This window comes from Culex pipiens, chromosome 1 (genome assembly GCF_016801865.2).
Source record: "Culex pipiens pallens isolate TS chromosome 1, TS_CPP_V2, whole genome shotgun sequence".
NCBI lineage: Eukaryota > Metazoa > Arthropoda > Insecta > Diptera > Culicidae > Culex > Culex pipiens.
This window is the reverse complement of record NC_068937.1, coordinates 108408214-108433231: the sequence shown is the minus strand read 5'-3', so window position 1 is coordinate 108433231 and position 25018 is coordinate 108408214. Positions and strand designations below refer to the sequence as shown.

At 37.6% G+C, this 25018-nt stretch overlaps 1 protein-coding gene across 5 annotated transcripts in view; it reads right to left on the bottom strand.

Moving 5' to 3' along the window:
• Positions 1–25018, bottom strand: part of LOC120423422 (uncharacterized) — a 206576-nt gene that overhangs the window by 7977 nt on the left and 173581 nt on the right. For all 5 annotated transcript variants that reach the window (XM_039587226.2, XM_052706086.1, XM_039587227.2 and 2 more), the window contains 2 exons: positions 11330–11464; positions 5337–6336 (listed from right to left, as the gene is read on the bottom strand). In XM_039587226.2, coding sequence (XP_039443160.1) covers positions 5462–6336; positions 11330–11464 — 1010 coding nt within the window. In that variant the 3' untranslated portion in view covers positions 5337–5461. The remainder of the gene's footprint in view (positions 1–5336; positions 6337–11329; positions 11465–25018) is intronic.

Below are 25018 nucleotides of genomic sequence, written 5' to 3'. Positions count from 1 at the left end.
AAAAAAATAAACTTTATTTCCTAAATACTTTTTTTTATCTTTGAAGTCAAACAATTGAATAAGATCCCAATACTTCAAAAATAACTTTTTTACCTTATGGAGTGAGTGTTTTCCGTCGGCTATCCCATGAATGATTCAAATTCAAATTATTGTTATTTATTAATATGCAAGTATGTTTTGCATTTGCAACGACATAAACACACACACGCTCACCAAACTAGCACTAGCCCACTGCTGTTGCACTATTTTCTATGACTCTCTCTCTCTTTCTCTCTACTACATCTAATACGTACAGAAATTATTCATTTTCTATTTATATTTATTTTTAATCACGAATCAATCACCGTGATATGAAAATTTAGCAGAACGCGGGGCTTTGCTGTGACGAACTGCTCTAACTCTCTCTCTCTCCTGACCCTCCTCCCACCCTTGAGGTTACCAAAAAGGGTGCCGAGGACGTGTGCAAAAAAGTCCTTTTCGATTATTCAAAATTTATACACAAAATATGCATTGCATTTGTGCAGTGTGCTCGAATAGAGTTTAGAAACAGAACCGCATACACACACAGACTCGCACAACACCTACTTGGGTGCGTTCAGTCAATGTAATGCACTGTGAATGTTGGTGGGATTTATACATTTAATGGACATATTTGAAAGCTTCAATATATTTTTATTGAAAAGCCACAACTTTGTTCGAAAGCAAAGGTGCAAAACTTTTGAAAAAAAAACTTGCTTGCTATTTATTAATTCGTTCAAGTTTTTTTCAGCAAGACCGACTACGATACTCTAATCAAAGTTTGAACCAAATTTGGCACAATTCAACTATGGGCCAGGGAGTGTACAACTTCACCATGGTAGGACCACATCCCAATCAGTCACTGTGTGATGCGCGTTGTGCATAAATTTGCCCCGTCTCCTCGGCTGATTGTAATTCATTTTTAATGAGTTTCCGACTGTTTGGTTGACCCTTTCGCAAAACAACACATGTTTTCAAAGGCACAGTTTTTTTTTCTGCTGTTGATCCTACAAAGTATTCCTCGACCAAATTAGCCACGCTCAGATCCTCAGATGTCTGTTGGTTAGTTTTTCACGGATTACAATTTAAGTGCCGACGGAGCAAAAGCGTAACAGAAAAAAAGAGAACTCTTCTAGTCTTGTTTTCGTCTTTGGGTCGCACAAATTTGCCGCGGTGGTAAGAGATATGTTTTGCGAATTTACGACCCATTTTAACGACCGTCATAAAGTCGCATTTAGCTGCGGATGGTTTTGCGCGCATCTCGCGTGTGTGTGCAGAAAACTATCGAAGGTCCAAAGTCGACGACGTCGTTGCACACATTTCGCATGAAATCGATAAGGTGCTGCCTTTTAAGATTCCGACACTCGTTAACGACTGGGTCCACCAGTAAAATGGGAAATTACAGCCGTATTTGTGCTGGTAACGAGATTTTCCTTCGAACAGTCCCAACCAGATACATGCAATTTTCTGAACAACTCTTGGAGAGCAGTTATCACTTGAAGGTCTGATGCATAGTGACTAATGCTATTTTATGGTGAGGGGTTGTTAGAAATGCTGTTACTATTCGTATGTTAATTGGTAACAATAATGATCAATCAAATGAGAAATTTTTCACGTGAATCTTGTCTAAGCAAAAAACAGAAGACGGGTTTGCCACCGATTACGACTATAATTTTTGATTGTACAGAATTTTTCCCCATTTTATCAAAAAGCAAAAAATAAAGAACAGCGAAAATAACCATTTTTGGACCCTCCTAACACAGCGTAGGTCACCTTGATGGTAAAAAAAATACTGGTTGGATTATATATTACTGGTTGGAACCCTCAAACCAATTTTGGACAAGATCGGACAACTTTTTTTTTTCTAATCGTGTTGATTTTCGTGGGAAATTACTGATTTTTTTTTTAAAGGTTGAGAAATTTTTACACGAGTTTCACTTTTTAACATTAACAACCAGATCATTAGTTCCCAACATCATTTGCAAAGTAGCCGCCGACCTTACAAGTCGCATTCTTAACGCCAGTCCGCAGTTTGTGTGCGCGTCGCCGCTTTTTTAAAATGTGCACCGTACACAGAAACAGTGTGGTACAAGCCTAAAGCTTGTAAAAAAATCCGATTTAATATCACCAGAGGTGAAATAGAGCCTTTCTTACAAAATGATGAAACTCCGAAAAATATATTGGTGCAATTATTTTTTCAGAAACATAATGATACCACCCAGTGAGAACTTGACCTAAAGCATCGAGTCTTTTAAGGCTAAACCTCGAATGTCATTTTTTTTTATTTCATAGGTAGATTATGGGTCGCAAGATAATTATATTTAATTAAGAAAACCTTATTGGATTGACATTATTAGAAAAAAAAATAAAGGGTACTCAGTCTTTAATGTTAGTCTATGATTAACTTGAAAAAAAATATGTATCGATATTGCACTTAGTCGATCTATTATGAGAAGCCAGAAAGAACATTTTCACGCGCAGCGTTAAACGCGCAAGCGTAAATGTGCTGGCGTTTATGCTTCGACTTGACGACTTGTCGATCTTTCGAGCGAGAATGAGCCGGGACTTCGAATTTGATGTTCAGTATATGATTTTGTATAAAACCAAAAATTTTATAGGAAAAAATAGGGTAAAAATAAGACGAAAAACACTAAAATGGCTATATCTCTGGAAAAACATTATGGAAAAGCTTCAAATTTTGGGCCCAAGCAGTTTATGGCGCATGTTTTCGAATGGCTTTTTGTTTGAAACTGAATTCTTTCAATTTGTAGTGTTATCTGTAAAATAGTCCAAAAAATACCTCTAAAAATGGCTTTGACCACATTTACAGGTCGAAAATTGTGAATCGAAAAATAAAATGGTTTTACGAGCGGTTTTCCAATGATGGAAGACACAAATTTTTAAGAACGGATGCAGACATCGCTCAAGTATTTCAGAAAAAGAGCTTTCAAAAATCAGACTTTGAGTTCCGGGTTTCGGGCCAAAATTTAATCGAAAGAGCGCATCTAAACCTTCAATTTAGTAATAGGGTTTTTTTCCTGGGACGATTCCTCGCCGTGCACGAAATTTTTAAGATCTCTGAGAAAAGCGTTTTTCCAAAAGCAAACCTTAAACCTTTCTTTTGTTAGAAAGGCAAAAAAATTCTCGCAGACCTACACTGCCCATGTTCGCATAAATGTCCCATATGCAAAAACAGCAATCTGAGAAAAACGCTAAACAAGTTTGTCCCACACATAAGGCTACGTGTTAAGTTTTCACGAAAAAAATGGATTTCCTCCTGATTTCTAGAACAAAGTACTGGATGTTATAGGCTCTTTTGAAAGAGCACACGATTTTGAACCAAACTGCATCCATAACTCAAAAGTGACGAAAATGCATATGGGACATTTATGCGATCATGGGCAGTACAGGTAAACCAAGAAAACTTGTTAAAAAACGATCTAAAAATTCCATTAAAAGATACAGATTTTTGAATTTTCATATATCATTATTGTATGGAGCGGCCGTGGCTGACTGGTTACGGTGTTCGCTTTGTAAGCGAATGGTCCTGGGTTCGATTCCCATCTGCTCCCAACGAGAAAGTATAGGAAATATAAAATCTTGAAACTCTGAACATTAGCGAAAAATCAAAGTCGCTCGAGTTGGGGTTCGATCCCCCGTCCTTTGGATCGATAAGCAAAAATGCTAACCACTAGGCCATCGCGACTTAGTGAGCTATAACTGGAATTAGGAATACTGTTGCTACCAACTATATACGCGCTGGGTCCTTGTCCATTTGACAAGGGTTCGGAAGTTCTAAATAACATTTGAATCCGATTGATGCAAACGTTCTTCAGGGCGGGGCTTGTCGATAAAGCTGAAGTACCTTGCGCTCGGCTAGCCAGCGTAAAAATGGGTCACCGAAGCTCGGCAGACCTAACACCTTCCAATTGCCTATGCGAATTATTTGCATGTATAGAATGTAGATCTAAAATACATGGAAACACCTCAATTTGTAAGAAGCGGCCGCGTGGTCCCGTTTGGTTGGTTGCACACACACACACACACACACACACACACACACACACACACACACACACACACACACACACACACACACACACACACACACACACACACATCACCAATGACCGCTGGACTAACTTCTTCCCAGGATTCCCAAATGTAGTTCGGACCCTACGGATGTTGCTGAAACAGTCAACGGCGAAATCAATTACTGTAAACAGTGCTGCTGCAGCAGTGATGATAACTGGCAAAAAATCGCTTTGTAATCTCAAAGCAAAGAATAAAAAAAGTGCAGAGCTTGACTTGATAAAAAGGTAAACCAAAAAGGCAGTACAGTCATCCCACATATTCGGAACACCCACAAAATCAGAACACTTTTGTGGTAATTTGTCAATAGGATGCAAAATGCAACTTTTCTGGCGACCCTGCTATTTTTAAGGGCCTTTATTTCGACATTCTCTTGCTATTTCACTAGTAAAAGTAGTTCTTTTTAAACAAAAAACTGCATTTCAAGACTATTATATACTGAGCAGCAAAACACTGCCTCCAAATTGCCTGTTCCATAATTGTGGGATGTTATTGTGCCTCCCACAATTGTGGAACACCTGAATTTAACTGATATTTTCACAAAAAAATTATCAGGCCAGTCATAAAACATAACATAAGCTTGAGTTTCATTGATTTCAGTGTGTGAAGTCATTATTTTGTAAAAATTATTTGCTCCTGGAGAGAATCAAAGTTTGTTTACATCCGTAAGAAAAAAGTGTTCCGAATTTGTGGATTTCAAGGGTCAAAGTTTTTCTTCAAAAACTTGATAAAAAAGTTAAAATTTGCAGCTGTTCGATACAGCATTCTAAAGATCGCAAGAAAGGCTTTCAAATGAAGGTAAAAGCGAATCATTAAATTCAATTATCGATTTGCTATAATCTTTTGAACATTGGCCGATCTGTAAGCTGTTCCGAATATGAGGGATGGCTGTAACAATAATTATAATATAACCAGACAAGCGATTTAAACCTCTGTAATCCTTCCTCTTCCACTATCCACCTTGAAGAGACGAATGCACAATGGTGTAAAGTCTCTATAATAAAAAATAGTTCCCAGCATAAATATCATCGATTGAAATTTGAGGACCGAATGGGTAGCGTAATTTTAATCCTTTGCAAGGCCATATCTCAGCAACTTGTTTGTATGAAGCTTGACAAATCGCCAACAGTCCACATGATTTAAAGATGGCTCATTATCACACAATTTGGTAGTTGTAGTCTGCCCAATTTAGAATATCATGAAAAAACAAACAATGTTTAGCTCACCTTCGCCAGCACTATGTCAAAGCGGTTTTTCTTCCTAGGAAGAAATGTCCGTCGAGGATGATCACCAATCGTGTACTGCCCTTTCACTCGCAACTCAAACTCACAGGTCCTCAGCAATTGTGCAGTTAATGAATCGGTGCCACGGACGGTTGACTGGGCTGCAGCACGGGTTCACCCCGCGATCCCGCAAAAGGCTGGGCGCCCACTTTCGGCGGAGAAGACGTTCTGGACGGAGACGTGGGGCATGTGAACTTAGGAAGTTCCTTCCGGTAGCTGTCGGGGAAGAGCAGCGAATGGTGCGGGTAGTTCATGAAGGGACTGGAGATCAGCGGATGGGGAGCATCACTACCGGAGTGCGTTTGGTAGGGATAGAAAAACTGCGGATATGACCGGATCGCTTCCATGTTGGTGAGGGGAATTGAAAACGGAAGTGGGAAGTTTGCCGCTGACGGTAGGGAGAGTGGGGTTTTGAGCAGCTCAAGATTTTCCGCTAGATGTAGATGCCTTGGAAATAAGGATAATGGTTTGTCGCGAGCTGCGAAAGATTCGATCGCGGAGTCATCTTTGTGCGTGCTTCTTCTGTTGGCTTTGTTATTTTTGAACAGCTCCAGACCCTTCTCGAAGCCGTTTGTTTCGTGAGGTGCCCTTTGCGACACTGGTTCGGCATCGTCAGCTACGCTGTGCTTTTTACTCTTGGACTTGGCACTGTGGTGCTGTTCGACACTGTTCTGGTACGCCTCCTCCAGCCGGGACTGGTGCTCGCTTGGTGGCTTTGGATTGACGTCGTTGAACGCCGACGAATCGTTGGATGCTGCATTTTTCGCTGACTTGGTGTCCAAATTGAGAACGCCTTCCTCGTCGGGATGGGGCGGAGAGCGGGACCGCGACCGGTATGGGGAGCTACACCGCGAAAGGGGCGTCGAGTTGGTACGGCCCGTCACCGAGATGTTCTCGTCGTCGATGTCGTCCCGTCCGATTCTGCGGTGAAGAACTGCCTGAGCTGTTTTGTTGGTTGGGATTTGGGGATTGACATTGTGATATTGGGGGTTGGGGAAAAGAATACATTAGCGGACGAATTTGATAGTACAGTGTGTTGGGCTCATTTTGTCAACATTGATTGCCTGGTTGATTGATTGTCGTTAAGTCATATTGACTGCTTCGCTCTTCTTATTTTTTGTTTTGTAGTTTGATTTACATTTGTCATTGTCGTTGGGTTAGGTATCGTAGGTAAAAGGCCCACACTTCAACAAATGATATCTCAGATATTCAATGTTAAAAAAAAATAAACTCTACGGATTTTTTTGGCTATTGTCAATAAAAACAAAAACTAATTTTTGAACATAACATATTATTAAACAAAAGCAAAAACAATTATTTTAGACATTCAAAAATGATCCTGTTGTCATGTCCGTTCGTCTGTATTGTCCTGCTGTTTTTTTTTCTGTTTCCAGTAACTGGTCAATGCCAAATGTAATTAGTTCATGTTAAGTACCTGTCCGGGCATTTCCTGCTGCTTTGGGACATTTTGAGCTAACAATAAGTCCCTTTTTTGGTTGATTGAAGCATTCATATGTTCTGTTTGCGGCCAATCAATGTTTGACCCGGTTGTTTCATTGAAAAAAAAACCCTCGGTTGACGGCATGGTTGATTGAAAAGGCTGTTTTGCTGTTGACTTTTGTATTATTGGTTGCATGGTTGATTGAAATTGTTTTGGTTGTACGGTTTATTCTGCTGAAATAGTCGACATCGGTGGATACGGAACACAGTTTGGTTTTTTCTCTGAATACGAAACTTTTGCTGCCTAATACTTAAAGATTTTCATTTTGCTTTCCAAAATTTTCACCTTGCACTGTTCGTTGACGCTTACTTTTTTACACTTTTACTCACTCACTGAAGATGCTACGCTTGGTAGTCCCATAATGGCTGCATTTCACCATGTTCACTGAACAGCATTATCACTTTAGGGATTGAATTGAATGGTTTACAAAAAAGTTCAAGGTAGTGCATCGAGAGAATAGATATAAGAGGTGTTTTGAACAGCTCTTGCGGTAAGTGGGGTTGAAGTCGTTGGAGAGATTGAGCATCTCTTCACTCCAGAAGAACTATTACAAATGTGTGACCACGACACGTTTTTTGGACCACCTTTGGTTCTGCATGTCACTTGGTCTGCTCCACCCAGTTTCAGATGAATACCCACGATCGTATCGAAGGGACCTTCCATGAAACAGCTAGATAAAATCGAACTCATCGTTGCTCTCTAACCACTAGTTTGAACTTGCGGGTTTTCGTTTGTTTGCTCTTGGCAATAAACTTTGTTTTTACATACATCTCCAGACTGTTTTTTTCGCTCGCACAATTTTCAAAATTGTAAACCCGGCTCCGTCTTTTCCTGTTTCAGGTCCGTGGCTAGCGGGAGTGGGGGTGGTGGTGGTTTTGGAGCCGAAGCCAACGGACCGACGGAGGACATTGCGTAAAAAGTCTATCATCCGGACTGGCGTTGGGTGCTGCGAAGCTCCACCCCGTCGAACATGTTCAGATTGTGCAACCGTGAGTATTCGTTGACGACGGCTTGACCTGCGTGGGAACGAAATAGACAATAGAACGTATGGTTGTGGTGGTTTGATGGGTTGAACGGGAGCTCAACAAAAGAGGGAGGAGATTTTCCAGGGGGACACTTCCGATTTGGGTCAATAGTCGGAATTAAGTAGTTCGAATGTAGAAGTGCAGTAGACGGAAAAATGACAAGTTACGGATCTTGGACCTTGGACGCAAGACGAGTTTGTTCAAAAAGTTCAAGATACCTTCGAGAGTAGTAGTCCCCTAAAATTAGCGATCTTAGCCTGCCATTACAAAATTAAAATTTAATTTCAAGTGTTTATAATTAATTACACAGACCTACCAAAATTGACAATAATGACTGCGCAGTATTGTGTCTCAAAAAAGGCGATGTGGCGGAAACCTTCGAGCATACCCGGATTTCGATAGGTTTTTGCCTATGAAACAATGTTTTCATTCTACGAAAAATTCCCAAAAATCGTTTAGAACTCGCGATTTGCGATTAATGAAAAATGGTCTGTTTACATATAAAATTTCATATTTTGCCCCGTATTTAACTTTAAATCATAGTAAGGAGTTTAACAATAATGTTCTGTATTCATATCGATCTAGGACAGGGGTGCCCAACCTTTCTTAAGCAGTGGCGTGCTGGAACTTATTTAAAAGTTGAAACAGTAAACCCATTTATTTTGCTTTGCTTATAATTGTATTGTCATTATTTTTGTCGATTACAATCAAATACCCTGATTTCAATAACTTTAAAAAGGTCGTTGCAAGTCTGTTCAAGTTCAATTTCCTCAATGCAACAATATATTATAAAATCAATGAGGCATGATATAATTTATTGAATCGAAATTTGGATTACAATCTTCTTAAAAAAAAACTTTACGCGTTGTTGTGCATCTTTATTCAAATATTTTACAAAATATTTCAAAATGATTTTAACCTTACACAAAGTTTAAAAACCGTACAAAAAAAAAATTGAATAGTTTTCAATTCGTTATTCTTCGAATTTCTTTAAACTGTTGAAGTTTATGGAAAAATATATTTTTTGCTCCCCGATTTGAAGTTGAGTAATAGAGTCTTTTTTTTATATTTTGATAAATATTTGCAACAATCTTATTGCCACTTTTTTACTTTTTTTTCTAACAAAACTTTATCACTGAAAAGTTGTTCTGGAAAAATGCATTATTTTTGGATTACTTCATTTAGTAAAAATCAATGTTTATTAAATTTGAATTTTTTGAAGTTAACGCAGTAAAAACGGCAAGAAATGTAAATTTAGTGTCTTTTTGTGCATTTTAAGACATCAATCCAAGTTTTTTTTGCATATATTGGACATCTTTACACAATGGATAACTTTGTTTTCTTGCACCATTTTTCAGCATAATAATTAATTCTGAAAATATCTGTAGAAATGATTAAATTCAAACAAAAAGATGTTTAATTGTGTTGCAAAACTATTAAAAAAACGTTACTTAATCCACCTTTAGGTGGTTGGTGCCTTCCTCACAGTCATAATGTCAATACATTCAGTAAAAATAGAAACATTCCCTTAACATGTTTAACAAATCAACTTTATTACTCATTTCTTTTGATAGGGTTCGCAGACCTTCAATTTTCCTGGCTCATCGGCAAGGTCTGATAAAAAAAACCTTTCCAACGATAGTTCACATGAAAGATTCAGACAATATTTTTATCACAATATCTGAGATCCGACCTCCAAAAAGTATATAAATAACACTTAAGTGTTAATAACTTTTGATAGGGTTGTCAGATCCTTGATGTTTTAGGCTCATTTGAAAGGTCTCTCGATTATCTAACTAACGACAGGTCGCATGATGGACCCGGACATCATTTTTACCAAAATATCTGAGATACGGCCTCCAAAAAGTATATAAATAACACTTAAGTGCCAATAACTTTTGATAAGGTTGTCAGATCCTTGATGTTTTGGGCTCATTTGAAAGGTCTCTCGATTATCTAACTAACGACATGTCGCATGATGGACCCGGACATCATTTTTACCGAAATATCTGAGATCCGGCCTACAAAAAGTGTATAAATAACACTTAAGTGCTAATAACTTTTGATAGGGTTGTCAGATCCTTTATGTTTTGGGCTCATTTGAAAGGTCTTTCGATTATCTAACCAACGATGGGTTACATGATGGACCCGGACACCATTTTACTGAAATATCTGAGATCACGTTGGGCAGGTTTGATCTAGGAAGTCGTCATTTTTCATTGGCGAAAAAAAATAGTTGGAAAAATCATCTTCAAAAAAAATTTGGCACCAATACCATCATAGGTAACTTCTTTCTGAACAAATGCGCTTTTTAACAATTAGTTTTTGTCACTTTCGTGCCAAGATACACCCATTTTAGTAAAATAAAAATGGAGAATTTTCAAACTTCCCTGTGAAAACTCAATTTTATCACTTACACCACTGTTTCAGCTTCTGTCAGCATTTTATATGTTTCCAAGCCTTTTGAATTGCTTTATATCAGCAATTTACGAGCAAAGTCAATAGTTTTCATTGATTTGACTACGTGACGTAGGCGCCATTACGAAGAAATGAATTTTTAATTAACCTCCATTAGTACACAAAATCATTTTTATAGAGATTTTGATGAAATTGCTTGTTAAACCAGGAATTCTTTTAAAAAACTCTGAAAAGTTTTGATAACAAAAAAAAATCAGATGAAATAAACCCGTTTACCTACATTTTCGAACTATTTTTTGTAATTCACTTCAATAAAATAAATTAAGAATAATAAATAAGCCCAATGTATGAAAAAAATAATCAAAAGTGATTAAAATCCCACTTTCACCACCAAATTTTGCTCTTTCAACATTGAATAATTGCCACTTACTAAAATAAATGATACATTCTCACGACTTGGCCATTCTGGCTCCCCAATAACCACGTAAAATACATTTGCTCAAACGAACTCACAATCGCATGAAATATCTCGTTCAGGTTGCGCATCCGCCGTTGTCGGGCCCACCACTGAATGCCGGGCGCAGGCTTCAGCCAGAACGACTTGAGTAATTATGGTTGTAAATTTTTATTTAACGACATAATTCTCATCTCGAGCGCACTTCACCTGAAACCCATTCGGTTACGGTGTAGGTACTTTTCCACTCGTCCAAAACAATTGCCCCCGATCAATGGTCGGTAGGAAGTAACTTGACATCGAAGGTCCTACCGCTTGTCATTTTTCCACCCCTAGCTAATTTGTTTCTTTCAGATAAAAGGCGAATCTCTTGCGTACATTTTACTGTCCCCGTGAGAACCGTTTGGGGGTTTGAGGAGGCTGAAAACTCAAGAGGTGGTGGTTTATTAGTCAATCCAGCAACAGCCAGTGTCGGTACGGAACGGTGGCGGTTGGATCTGGCTGATCAGCGTCCCAAGCTCTGAACACTCGGCCATACCTTCGTCGATCCGCCGGTGCGCCGTTTGGACGTCCCCGTCGGCACCCTTCAGTATCACGTACATCAGGGGCATCATCTCCCACGGGTAGTTGAGCTTCTCCAGCAGATACTGAGATCGTTTCACCAGTTCATCGTCTGAAAGGAGATAAAAGAGAGTAAAGTGGGTAAATATTTTATCTTTTTTGTTGACTGATGTTTGCGTAAGAACTTAAAAATGTTTGTACAGGCAACCATATTTTTAACAAGTCGTAAAATGACCTTCGAGATTTTATAGATCATTTAAAATTTATTTTGGCAGCAGATGATTTTATTGAGCACTAACCTGTCCCTTTTCGAAGGTCATGGAAAATCTCCTTTAGATATTATATTTTCTTGCTTTTCACGAGTCAGTTTGCCATGCCAGATGGATGTAAATGTTTTTATTCTTTAATTTATAAATCTTTAAAATGATTTAAATCAGTGTTTCTCAACCTTTTTCGTTCCATTCCCCCCTTGACTAATTTTCAAGAGCCTAATTCCCTAATGTGATCGCTTAAAAAAATAAAATTAATATATCAATTTTGAAAAAATGCCGTAAACTCAAGTAAAACTTGTTAAAAACTGTGAATATTTACAAAACTAATTTGAATAACGTTGAATTTTTTTTGTAAACATGAAATTTACAAAGAAAGCATCAGCTAAGATTGCATACATGTTTAAAAAAATCGATTTATGATTCATCCTCATTCCCCCCACAAAAAGATCATATTCCCCCCCAGGGGGGGAATTCCTCACCGGTTGAGAAACACTGATTTAAATGAAGTGCCAAAATCGTACCGTGTGGGATATTCGGAACACCTACAAATTCGGAACACTATTGTGGTTATTTGTCAATAGGATGCAAAATGCAACTTTTCTGTTGACCCTGCTATTTTAAGGAACTTTATTTGGACATTCTCTTGCTATTTCACTAGTTAAAGTAGTACTTTTTGAACAAAAAACTTCATTTCAAAGCAAAACACTGCCTCCAAATTGCTTGTTCCATGATTGTGGGATGTTATTGTGCCTCCCACAATTGTGGAACACCTGAATTTAACTGCTATTTTCACAAAAATGTTATCAGACCATTCATAAAACATTACTAAGCATGAGTTTTATTGGTTTCAGAGTGTGAAGTCATTATTTTGTAAAAAATATGTACTCCTGGAGAGAAAAAAAGTTTGTTTACATCGTAAGAAAAAAATTGTTCCGAATTTGTGGATTTCAAGGGTCAATGTTTTACTTTAAAAACTTGATATAAAACGTTAAATCGTACAGCCGGTCTATACATGATCAAAAGATCGCAAGAAAAGCTTTCACGAAGGTAAAGGCAAATCATTATGTTCAATTATCGATTTTCTATGATTTGTTGAACATTAGCCGATCTGTTAATTGTTCCGAATATGTGGGATGACTGCACTATTGAATAAAATTGATTTTTCTAAGCAAAAAAAGTAAAAAAGCAACAAAAAAGAGCAAATTTTATTCACAAGGGTCCTGAAACCCTATGTAAATATTTATGTACAACGATAAAAAAACACGATTTAAACCCATTTCATGTCACTTTTTTTTCATTTTAATGCAAAAAAAAAATTGTCAAGACAACATTTTTTCGATGGATCATTTATGGTCCCCTTGGAACGAGCTGTCAAGTAGGACCTTTTTTGTTAAGGACCACGAAGATAATTTTAAAAAATTGATGTAAAAATCCATTGTACTCAGAAAAATAAGCTTTATCACAAATTTAAGCTTAATTTTTAGGATCCAATTTGTGTTCTATTAGAACTTAACAGTTCTTATACAGAATATAACATTGTTTATTCAAAGATTTGGGGAAACCTTTCACCTGAGATCAATTTAAAAGATTTTGCAGGGAGGTTACATGTGTCTTAGTGAAGAGATAGATAGATTGTTAAAAAAAATAGAAAAAAGGTTTTGAGAAAACCCCAAGAAATTGTTAAACTAGCATGATATTTTGTTCATGGTGCTTCACAAAAAAAAATATGATTTAAAGATAATTGCTCTGTAACAAGATCCCAGCCGTAAGCAACATAACTAATTGGGATTTATTGTGCACCAAATATGGAAGCCACTGATTATAATTTATTGGTTCATGCACTGATTGAATGCAACGCTCAGAATTCCCAGCCAGATGAATGCTCTAGCGTTGGTATTCAAAGGACACCTCTCGATCGAAGGTTAAAAAACCCTCACTTCTCAGGCGCAAATCTATTCAGTTCAATAGCTACCAAGCTATACTGTTAATAACGGACAATTTTGTAAAGACCTGGCCATCTGAATAGACGAGCTTAAGTCCCGGACCTTTGGGTGCCCCCTCTCCCTATAGCTAATCCTCAAAACCAGCTCTCCCCCAGCTGGGTGATTATGAGGAGCCTACGACGATGATGATCACCAACAACGCCGGGTGTTGACCACGGGGAGGAGAGTATGCAAAATCTAGCGTGCGAAAAGCAGAACCCCGGCATTAGTTAGCTCGCCTCGAATGCGATTGGAATCGATCAATCATCTTGGCCGAGCCGAGAGTTGTTGCACTTTTCAATGGTTAAGTGATCGCGTGGAAGGGGAATGCTGCTTGCTGCCATGGCAAGTTCATTTTTCAAATCACGAATGATATATTGACTCGCGTATTGATTGTCTAGCTAGTGAAAAATGTGATCCGGCGACGGACTGTAGCTAAAGCCACTAGTTATCGCTTGGAACTGGAATGTACCGTTCAAAATGTGCATTCAAGCTCTTACGATCAAATCGGTCAACAATTCCAACACAAAATTTGTCTGTTCAAAAATCCCCCTTCCCTCATTAAAGGCACGTGCCAACAGTATCACCCAATCAAACCTTAACGATACCCACTCAGGCGCCGCAGTTCCGACTTCTGGGTGGGCTCGTATGTTTATGCAAATTATACGTCGCTTATCAAATCAAACGGTGCTTCCGCACGTATCACCTGGGCGTCAACTTGGGAGGAGGTTCCCGCTGGCCTGCCAGCGACCCATTAATCGCTGATCGACTGCCATCAGCATACATTAATCGGGAGGACGGAAAAAACCGCCAAACAACCGCTGGCGAAATTAATTGAACGCTTAATTGATTTGCACGCGCCGCCGCGATGGATATCTTATCGACGGGAACGGATCGGTTGACGCCCCGAAGGCACCTGCCTTGTCAGCTCTTAATGGGCCGAGGTTGGGCCGAAACGAGCGGATCGGCGAAGTGGAATTGATGGATAAGATGTTCTAGCTTTGAAACATGTTTTAGAATTTTCGTTAAGACAGTTAAGAGCTTTGGGGTGACTTTGATAGCCTGGGTGACTTTCATAGGTTTGAAAATTTTCCGCAAAATGAAGAGTACAAATTTAATACGTACGGAATGGTTTATACAGTATGTTAAAAAAGTATTTACAACCCTTGGGCACTATGCACATATTGTGATGAAACATCTAACAATTTAATGTTGACAGAAACCTAGTACTACCTTTTTTGTTCAGAAACTCATGCCAAACATTTTGCTAAATTTTTCTGCCAAATTGAGAAAAATTGCTAAAACTGTATGGATCTATCTTGCTCCTGGCAAAAGATACAGGGTACTCAAAACAGGTCGAAAATGTAAAATAACACATTTTGCTGTATCTTTTGCCAGGAGCAACAAGCACCATTCTTTCTTCGAGAAATTTTTAGCAAATTTTCTCTATTGTTAGTTTTTTTATTGGCACAAAATTTAAATTACAAAAATCAAATAACAAATTTAATGAGTTTCTAGTAGATTTTTAATTTTTATTTTTAAATCTTAAATACACTTTAGAACAATTGGACCCAATTTTCCAAGGGTTTCCAGAAGCGTTTATTACTTGCCAGTCTGCCAATTAATTACTCAAATTACTGGTCCAAAATGATTAATTACATAAATTACTTAATTACTTTTCACAACGATAAAAAAAATTAATTTAAATTTAAGTATTCATTTCACCGTTTCTAAACTAAATTATTTATAAATAGCTCATTCGATAGCTCTTTCAAAAATTATGCTGTTTATTTTATTTGTACCACTCTGGATATTGTGAATTTTGCGTATAATTTTTATTGAAAATAACTATAAGCGATCAAACGTCAAAAATACCCCCACTAGAGGGCGCTGAAACTTTGAGTGATGTTTACATAATATCCTACAGCGAGATAATTGGTTTGAAACTTGGAATTGTTTTATTTTATTATAAAATTGGCATTAGTATTTAATAATACCATTAATATTTGTTTTATGGCCAATTTAACGTGTTATATTAATTGCAAAAGAAGATTATTTAAGTTGACTTACGTTTTTTGAAGTTTGTCATAAAAGCTCAAAAACTACTGTACTGTTTTACTTCAATATATGCATTTTAATATAATTAATTAATAATTTAAAATTGTTTTCAGTTTATTGCAAGTCGAATGCCATTAAAATAAAGAAGTTGTTTCAAAAAAGGCCCCCTGATTTTTCGAGCCCAACATAAACTTTGACAAATATTTGCAGCGGCTCTTCATGAAAATTGTGAAATTCTTAAAAATAACGTTGTGTTTTAAAAAAAAATTAAACATTGGTTTGACATTACTTTGCATGTTTTTTCTCAAGCAAATTAAAAAAATTCGTTACTGAAAATACGGATAATGTGAAATGTGACATTTACATTGGATTTTATTTCTGCATCTGAATATTAGTCGATTTTAATTTCACTGATTTTTTTCATTGAAACATTTGTCTCAGAAATATGTAAAAAATTTTCGGGAAAATAGCTTAGCTCTTAATAGAGAAATATTACAGGATTATCACTTTCTGCAGATTATGAAAAAATATAAAACAAAAATATTTTTATTGATTTTTAAATGGCTATCACTTGAAAACTTAGTTTTTATGAATGATAAATTAATACATTTTGGTTTTAAATATTTGATCCACATAAACTTTATATCATTTTGACTGCCTATTAAAAGGAAAAGCATAAAAAATTAATCAATTCTAATGTAGTTCTTGTAGAATGAAAACATATTTTTATATTTATTTAATAAATATGAATAGATTTCGGATTCACAAAACATTTTTCACTTGGTAATATATAATGGCGTTGCCTTTTGTTGTTAATCAGCTTTGATAAACAACATGTTAAAATTTTTTTTAGGAGAATTCTAGGAGAGAACTAAGGCCTTCTACATACAGAACCAGTCTTTTTTAATCTTTGTGTTTCGCTCTAATTTGAAATTAATAAAATACTGTTATAATAGTTTATATATTAAAAGTAAATAGTTCGTTGAAGAAGTACAATTTAAAAAATCAATTGCTTTAATTACTCAAAAATTACTTTAATTACCAATTAATTACCTTAAATTACTCTAATTACCATGAATTACTAAGTAATTAAAGAATTAACTAATTACCAGCTAAAAATCAAAGTAATTTTTAATTACTTGCCAGTCTGAGGCCTTGCTGGAAACCTTGCAATTTTCGTTAAATAAATGAACGCAAATTTCAGGCATGCTTTTGATGTCAGAGTATATCAGTAGATGCGAACGAATCCATAACAGTCACAATTGTGGCGTCTTGGTTCACTCCCAACCCAAAGACGATTAGATAACTCTCTTTGGGCAGCATTTCACCCAGAATGATACAACCCCAGCAATGATCTATGGCTCGCGCTGGTGTTCTTCTACCTCACCATAAAATAATGCATCACACCGGTCCAATCAGGTGGTCATCCATCAGGACTGTGGACTGAAGCTGACGAAGCGCACCGAACCCGAATCAATGGAAGAAAGATCGCACGGGTACAGGTAATCCAAGAACGTAGTAAATTTGAGCACACACCTTTCCCCCAACCCCGTCCAGGCTTTTCAGGGTCGGCCGATTTTCTTCGATTGACTGAGATTATTTTATTGCATACTCACGGCACGCCAGGGACCCAGGATTGATGCAGTTTGCCCGGCCAATAAGACAAGACAACAACCCTAAAGAGGAGAAGGGAGATGAATTGCAAAAGATGCACTCGCCGATGCATGAATCAGCGGAGTTGAGTTGAGTTGTGTTCGAGGTTGGGAGTGAGAGGCTGCTGGGGGACAGGCCAAGCGGATACGGCAGAGTAGGAGAATAAATGAAGCGCAAGATTAGCTTGACGGAGACGACTTTTTCAAGTGTCAAAGTGACGTACTCACGCTTGAAGCGGAACGATGATAAAAATACAGCCTCCCAGCTTCTTCATAACTTTCAAACGGGGAGGTGGGTGCGGGCTCAGTGTGATGCTCCTCCTGATTAATTGTGACTGTGAAGGTAGAGCTAGTTCATGTTACTCAACGAAGAAGCAGCGGGCGGATGAGGTTGATGATGATTCGGAAAATGATGGATTTTTGCACGGTTTGTTTGATCGAGGCACTTTGCAATTACTTACTTGGCGCACTGAGGTCTTCTTCTAGCGGTGCCTAGGTGGAAGCCGATTAATTAAGTGCTAATGAAGAAGTTCACATTAGCTCGGTCGGGCATGGAAGTATATTGCGTATGGTAAGAGCAACGGAGGGCAATGCAGGTAGCACACCAAATGTTGAATCATCTGCATTCGCAGTGTCTAAGTTAATTGTTGAACGCTAGATATAGAACGGGTTTGAAGCGTTCTTAATGTCACAGCATTCAGTGCCAATCATGAATCTAGAGATCAACCTGATTTTGTGGTACATAACAAACTCGATTGCCCGTAGCAGATTGTTGATAAAACTTGAACCATTTTTATCCCAAGAACCAAAATCTTTCAGGAGTACAACAAGAGCTCTTCAAGGTAGCTACAGCATAGCAATTTGGACCGCGGCAGGAAAAAGTTCATTTCAAACCTTCTTCAAGAGTTTGGGAGCGTAGGGGAGAGTGGGGAGACTTGATCCCCTTTTTTTGTATCGCACATAACTCTGTCAATTTCTCACAAAACTATGATCTTTTTGCATGAATTGAAAGCTTGAACATTCAACTATGTTTGGCTGATAAGGGTATTTCATCAGATAAACTCTTCGAATCATGCCAAGCGTTTTAAAAAAATATTTTAAAGCGGCATTTTCAAAATGTTGGGGGTAATTTGATCCCCCTTTAAACATTTTGAAAAAATCTTAAGCAAAATATTTTTTATTCATCCAAACTTTTAATTTTCTATAAGTTACAGCAATTTCACATTAAACCTGTACGTTTATGTTCACAATATAACAATTTTAGCATGCAAAATATTTAAAAACATAAAATTTTCTTTTTTAGACCAAAATTGAGCATGTTTACAAAAGCTGGTAATTTTTGTTTACAAAACTTTTGAAAAATGGTGCACACTGCAGTAAGTTATGTACAACTATACTAAAGGAAACTATGTACGAAAACCCAGCTCAATTAATTAATCTTGAGGCTGATTCCAGTGACTGTAAAAATGCAGGGATCAAGTCTCCCTAAACGTACTTTTTTAAACAATTGTTTGTAAAAATAGTATGACGATAAATTTAACGTCAAATGCGTAAGGGTTTTGGAGTTGATATGTTTATCAAGCAATTCATGTATAAAAAATATTTTTTTAAATAATTTTTGAGTGTTTTCTATACTTATCAAAACAAAGAAAAAAGATCTCTTGGAAGTTTTTTGCAGCACTTTTTCGAAAAATGTGTGTAGCTCAATCTAAACATTTTTTAATTTTTTTCTTTGTTTTCTACAATGAGTTTTAGTCAATTTCGCACAACTTTCTAGAACAAAGCTAAGTGTTTTACCCACATGCTGACGAGATACAGGCTTGGGATCAAGTGTCCCCGGGGATCAAGTCTCCCCACTCTCCCCTACTTGAAGAAAGTATCATCCTGCCGTTGTCGAAACTGTTATACTGTGAAGAGTTCTGGTAGAAATCCTCAAACACTTTGCTACTTGGGGTCAAGGGGTTTCCAGCATCAAGGATTACTGACCAGTCTGAATGGAATTACCAGGATTACTGGCAATATGACACGGATTACTTTGATTTCTCAGATTTACTTCGGATTACCAGAATAACCACGCGGAATTGTTCAAAATTAATAAAAACATTACTTGGGATTACTGCCTTGCTTACAGCATATTGAAAAAAAGTCTTTTGAATTGGATCGATTGACAGCTGTCAAACGCACAAAACCACGTGCTAGGAAATAGTGCGTCCATCCCGGGAATTACCGGCTCAACATTCCCGGGATTTATTAAAAATTCCTGAATACTGGGAATTTTTATGTTTTGTACCTGGATTTCCCGGAATAAAAAAAAACAAATTTTGGCCTCGAAATCCAGATTTGGTTGTGGAAATAGATGAACAGTTAAATAATTAGTAATCGATAAGAAAATTATAGAATAACAACTTTAAATCAATTTAAAAATTGTGATTGAGGATTCGCAAAATGCCTAGCGCCTATTGCCTTTTTTCTATTTAATTTTTTTTTACAGGCTGTTTATTAGCGAGATTATCTTTTTAACAGTTATTTTTATTATTTTTTTTTTATACAGTATGTTTTCACAAAAAAAATTAAGGAATTACCAGGATTCCTGGAATTATTAGGAATTATCAGGATTACTCTGCAATTAATTGGCCGTACAAATTTCCGCATTTTTGTATGACCCAATTTCTCTTAAATCTCTTTTAAATTATCCTGTAAGCTATGGGATTGCCTATGTTTATTAGACCTTTACAAAAACTCTTAAAACAAGCAAATTGTCAGTTAAAAACAAGGACAATGCGAGTTCGAATCCAGTTCACGAGTGCCAAAGCAGCAAAGTGTGCAACAGTTACTGGGTACAACGACGTGTCTTCATCACCGGTGTTGGCGCATTGTATCGATATGCAAATTGAGTCGCCGCTCCAGCAGACTCACGCTAAACGACTGTTGACCTCCCGCGGAGCTTGCCTCAGTTGAATCATCCACGGGGGGTTTTCGCGGTTTCGCGCCTCGTCCAAACAGTTTAGTCTTAAACCCACTCAGCAGCGTTGATACAGTTTGTGCACTGAAAGGCGACCGTATTTTAGTTCCAGCGATAAGCCCAATTCCTTCGCCGAACGATCTCATGTCAATCTAATCAACTTCTCTGATTACTGTTGGCTGGCTCGGCCGGAGGTTTGTTTTGTATACAAACGGGTCTCCTCACTCGCGAGGCGAGTCCGACCGTAACGAAAACATTGGGTTGGGAACCGAGAGCGAGTGCGCGCGAATCGCTCAACGCGACACAACCCCGTCGACCGACCTCCTCGTTAGCAAAGTTATGGTTTGTTTAGTCTCAAAGTATAAATTATTGCTCAATTATTCAATTTATTGTGGCGCGAGAAACGCGAGTCGTGATTGACGAAAGACGCGGCTTTTGGTTCCGCGGCCGCACACACACCACAAATTACACTGGGTGGCGGAAAAATAACTTTTTTCTGAATAATGATTTTTTTTGTTGATTTTAATTCAGTGATTTTTGTCAAGGAACTATGATTCCTCCTTTGGTTCAACTTGAACTGTTCTAGAGTTTTTTTTAAAGGTCCTATAAGCTATTGTGTTTCATATGTTTATGAAACTGAATAAATGTCAGAATAGGACGCAGACCCTTAGCGAAGCCAATCTTTCGAAGGGATCCTGGAGAAAGCCTTAGGTTAGATTACGCCTAGCCTTCTTCTTGTCATTTATTGACATTTGTAGTGCACCATTGCATTAGAATGTATTGAAACATCACAAACGTTAAAGTGGCCAGGCATACTGCGTAAAGTTTACCGCAGAGATGATTCGTTGAAGTGGGTAGAGTTTGAGCACGGAGTGTTCAAACAACACCACAATTCTGAATTGACAGGGGAGGACGAAGCGTGGGAACAATTATTCGTTGGGTGCTCCATGCTAAGTTGTTTTGGTGCTCCAGGTTCCTTAGGACCTTGGCCATTTTTTTAGGTCCTTTACCCTTCTAAGATAGGCAGTATTAAAATTGACTCAAATCATCGACATTTTCCCGTCGAGCAGTGTAATCTAAAGTGGCTGCCGGTCGAAGCTGGCGAGAAGTCATCGAAAAGCAAAGTCATGTGTGAACACGCCCCAGCGTGAGTGTCAAGCGCTGCTGGCTGGGCCCTACAAAGTGCTGGCGCATGGAAAATCGGAGTGTTTGTTTTATTGAGCGTTGTTTAACTGTAACGCCGAGCAAACTGTTTGTGTGTCTCTCAGGGTTGTGGACGGAAAACGCGCGTCCGATGACGGTGATTAATTTGATACTGATACACCACTCAATCGATTGATACTTTTAAAAACAGTTGATTTCTAAGGAATAGTATTGCACAACTTATAACCTTTTAACTGCTTCAGTCCTCTTATATCAAGTGCTGAAACGTACTTTTACAAGGGCAAAGTTCTTCTTTTCAGTACTGAAATGGCTGCTTATCGACGAAACAGATCGATACGTATTATTTTCAAGGGTCATTTATTTAAAACAAAATGATTCTGAGAGTTATGTGCTCTCAACTGATTAAAAGAAAAAAAATCTTTTACTTTTTTCGCAACGACTGTCAAATTTTTATTCGTCGGACTTTTATTCGTCGGACTGAACAGCCATATATGAAGAAAACCGAAAAAAAAAAAATCTAAAATTTATAACACGCATTTGATTTATTGTTTGTATAAAAACATATGGCCAATCATACAATGTCAGCCTTCACCTCAAAACCAACCCATCAGACCTACTTGCACTATGTCTCAATAATCTGCCGAACCAGCCAGTCCACTATCTCTGCTCGACTGGTGGTTGGTGGCGTGACACGTGCTCCCTGCCTCTCCCCTCGTTCACGGCTTGATTTATCGTGGACACCATCCAACAATCCCCCTCCCCCCAATTGAATCGCCAAGACCACTTGCACACACAAAGCGCAGTTCAGTTGTGGTTTGCAGCAAAGTGTGTTAATATTTATTTAATTTTCTATCATTTCTGTCGCGACGACGATCGCTCTCCTGGCGGTTAGTTGGTGTGTGCGCAGAGGGCATTCCAGGGGCCTGCCCAGGGTGATATACGTGGGAGCGAACTGGCCTCCCGGCTTAGAAAAACACACACTCCAGGGCTGCTCTGGAACCAGTTGAGCAAATTGTTAGCGATTACTTGGCGTGCACTTCTTGTTGTTGTTTGTGCCCAAGTAACATTTTTTTCCAGGAGTTCTACAAGAGCTCTTCAAGATAGCTACAGCATAGCAGTTTGGACCGCGGTAGGATAAAATTCTCTTCAAAACTTCTTCAGGAGTTTGGAAGAGTACTTGAAGAGAGTTTTATCCTACCACGGTCCAAACTGCTATGCTGTAGATATCTTGAAGAGCTCTTGTAGAACTCCTGGAAAAAAATGTTACTTGGGAAGTATGCCCTGTTCGTGGTCGTTAGTAATTTGATACACGTAATGAAATTGATCTATGATTTGATCCCCTTAAAAATGTAGAAAAAATGTAGAGCAAAATGATTTTTATTCATCCAAATAAATGATTTCTTTAAAATAGCTGTGATGATAAACGCATGAAATCAGAGACTTTAATTAGACATATTTATTAATTAAAAATATCAAAATAAAGCATGTCTAAAAAAAGCTAATTATTTATGTTTACAAAACCTTTAATTAATGCTTGAAAAGTAAGTTGATGATTTTTCACTGGGTTATTCTCCGCCAACTCACACAGCAGTTTCCCCGACCCCTCTTCGATTTGCGTAAACCTTTGTCCTTAGGGGCTACTTTTGTTCCTGATCACGAATCCGAGCCCCATATTTCGATATCTCGTGACGGAGGGGCGGTACGACCCCTTCCATTTTTGAACACGCGAAAAAATCAAAAACACGTTTTTTCATCGAAAAAAAGCACTAAAAAAGTTATAAGAACTCTGCCATTTTGTACTGTACAAAAATTTGGAATATGCCATTTTTTGGGAAATTTAATGTACTTTTAGAATCTGCATTAACCCAGAAGGGTCTTTTTCATTTAGAACAAAAAATTTCATTTTAAAATTTTGTGTTTTTTTTCTAACTATTCAGGAGTGTAAGCAGACAATTAAAAAAAATGATTTTAAAACAGGGGGTTTACTTGTAACCATCACGAGTTATCGCGATTCTACGTATAAAAAGTTTTGAAAAATTTGATCATGGCCGTTCAAGTTCACTCGCGACAGACACGAATGAAGAAACAAAAAAAAACAAAAAAGTAGAAAAAACACAAAATTTTAAAATAAAAAAAAATATTCTAAATGAAAAAGACCCTTCTGGCTCATTGCAGATTCTTAAAGTACATTAAATTTCCCATAAAATGGCATATTCCAAATTTTTGTACAGTTGAGTAACGAAAAATGGCAGAATTATGAAACTATTTTTGTATTTTTTTTTCGATGAAAAAAAAGTTTTTTAAGAATTCTGACTACTCTATCTAATTAAGCGTCCAATTTCATATAAAAGTCCCTTCGTCACCAAATTTCCAAGCCATCCCCATTTCAGGCTGCAAATTATTGAAAAACACGTCTTTTTTTGAATGTGCAAAAATGGAAGGGGTCGCAAAATTGAAAAAAATAATTGGATGGTTGAGATTACTTTCTGAAGCTTGTGAAAATCTTATCTTAATGAAATTCATTTAAAAAACGGGAAATGTGTCATCCGCAGCACTGGATTGACATATTTTTTTTTATTTTCATTTGCCTTGAAAATAATAAATGAAACCTTTCAATAAACACTTTGATTTTGGGTCGCATCATCAGCTTCTTTGGTAAATCTTGACCAAATACCCTACCCTACTAACAAATTTTCAGGTTCCTGGCACGTGTGAGGTGTAAGCACAGGGTAAACCAGCTGCCCTAGTAGCAACCTGTGCCAACTGACATTCTTGTTCCTTAAGGGTGCACAGCAACCAAGGAAGTTGTTATAATAAAATTGACAAACTTACGGACCCAATCCTGCAATAATGTGATTGTAAAAATAGATAAAATTTGTTATAAATTACTTTGTGGAGAGTACTTTAGGGGATGAATAAAAAAATATGTCGATAGTACCCGTAGTTTTACTAAAATGTCTGTATCAAAAATCTGCGTGCAAAAGCTCTTGTTGATGTGTACTGTTAAAATCGAGATCTACAAATTGCCATGGCGGGCGCCGTTGATGTGAAGTTGTGTGAAAAAGTAGGAATTGTTCATAAGCTTTTACTAATTTATATGATTTTTGTAAAATTCCTAATTTGATCAGTAAAAACATTAAAATAACTTTCATAGAATTTTACTATTTTTACAATATTTATTTGTCTTGTCTTCAATGTAGAAAACTTATTTTCCCATTTTCCTTTTTAATCACAACCAACCATCAATGAGCCACCAACCAGCAGCAGCAGCGGTGCATAGAGCGCGACCTGCGTATGTGCATCATAAAATCGCATAAATCATTAGCCCCCGCCCGCCCAACAGCAACACAGCCCATACATTCCCACTCTACTTTCGAACCAAGGCTTAGCCGAGCATGAATGCTTGTTGGTTGAGCGCCAAACGAGCGTGTAAAACAAAAGCTTCTCGCGGCCAACTACGACGACGACGAAACAACAACAAAACATAGGGAGAATTAAAAAACGGAAAGAAGCAAAAAAAAAACCGACAGCAGTAGAGGGGCGGAGCCAAGCGTCTATTGGCTGCTAGGCGGCTAG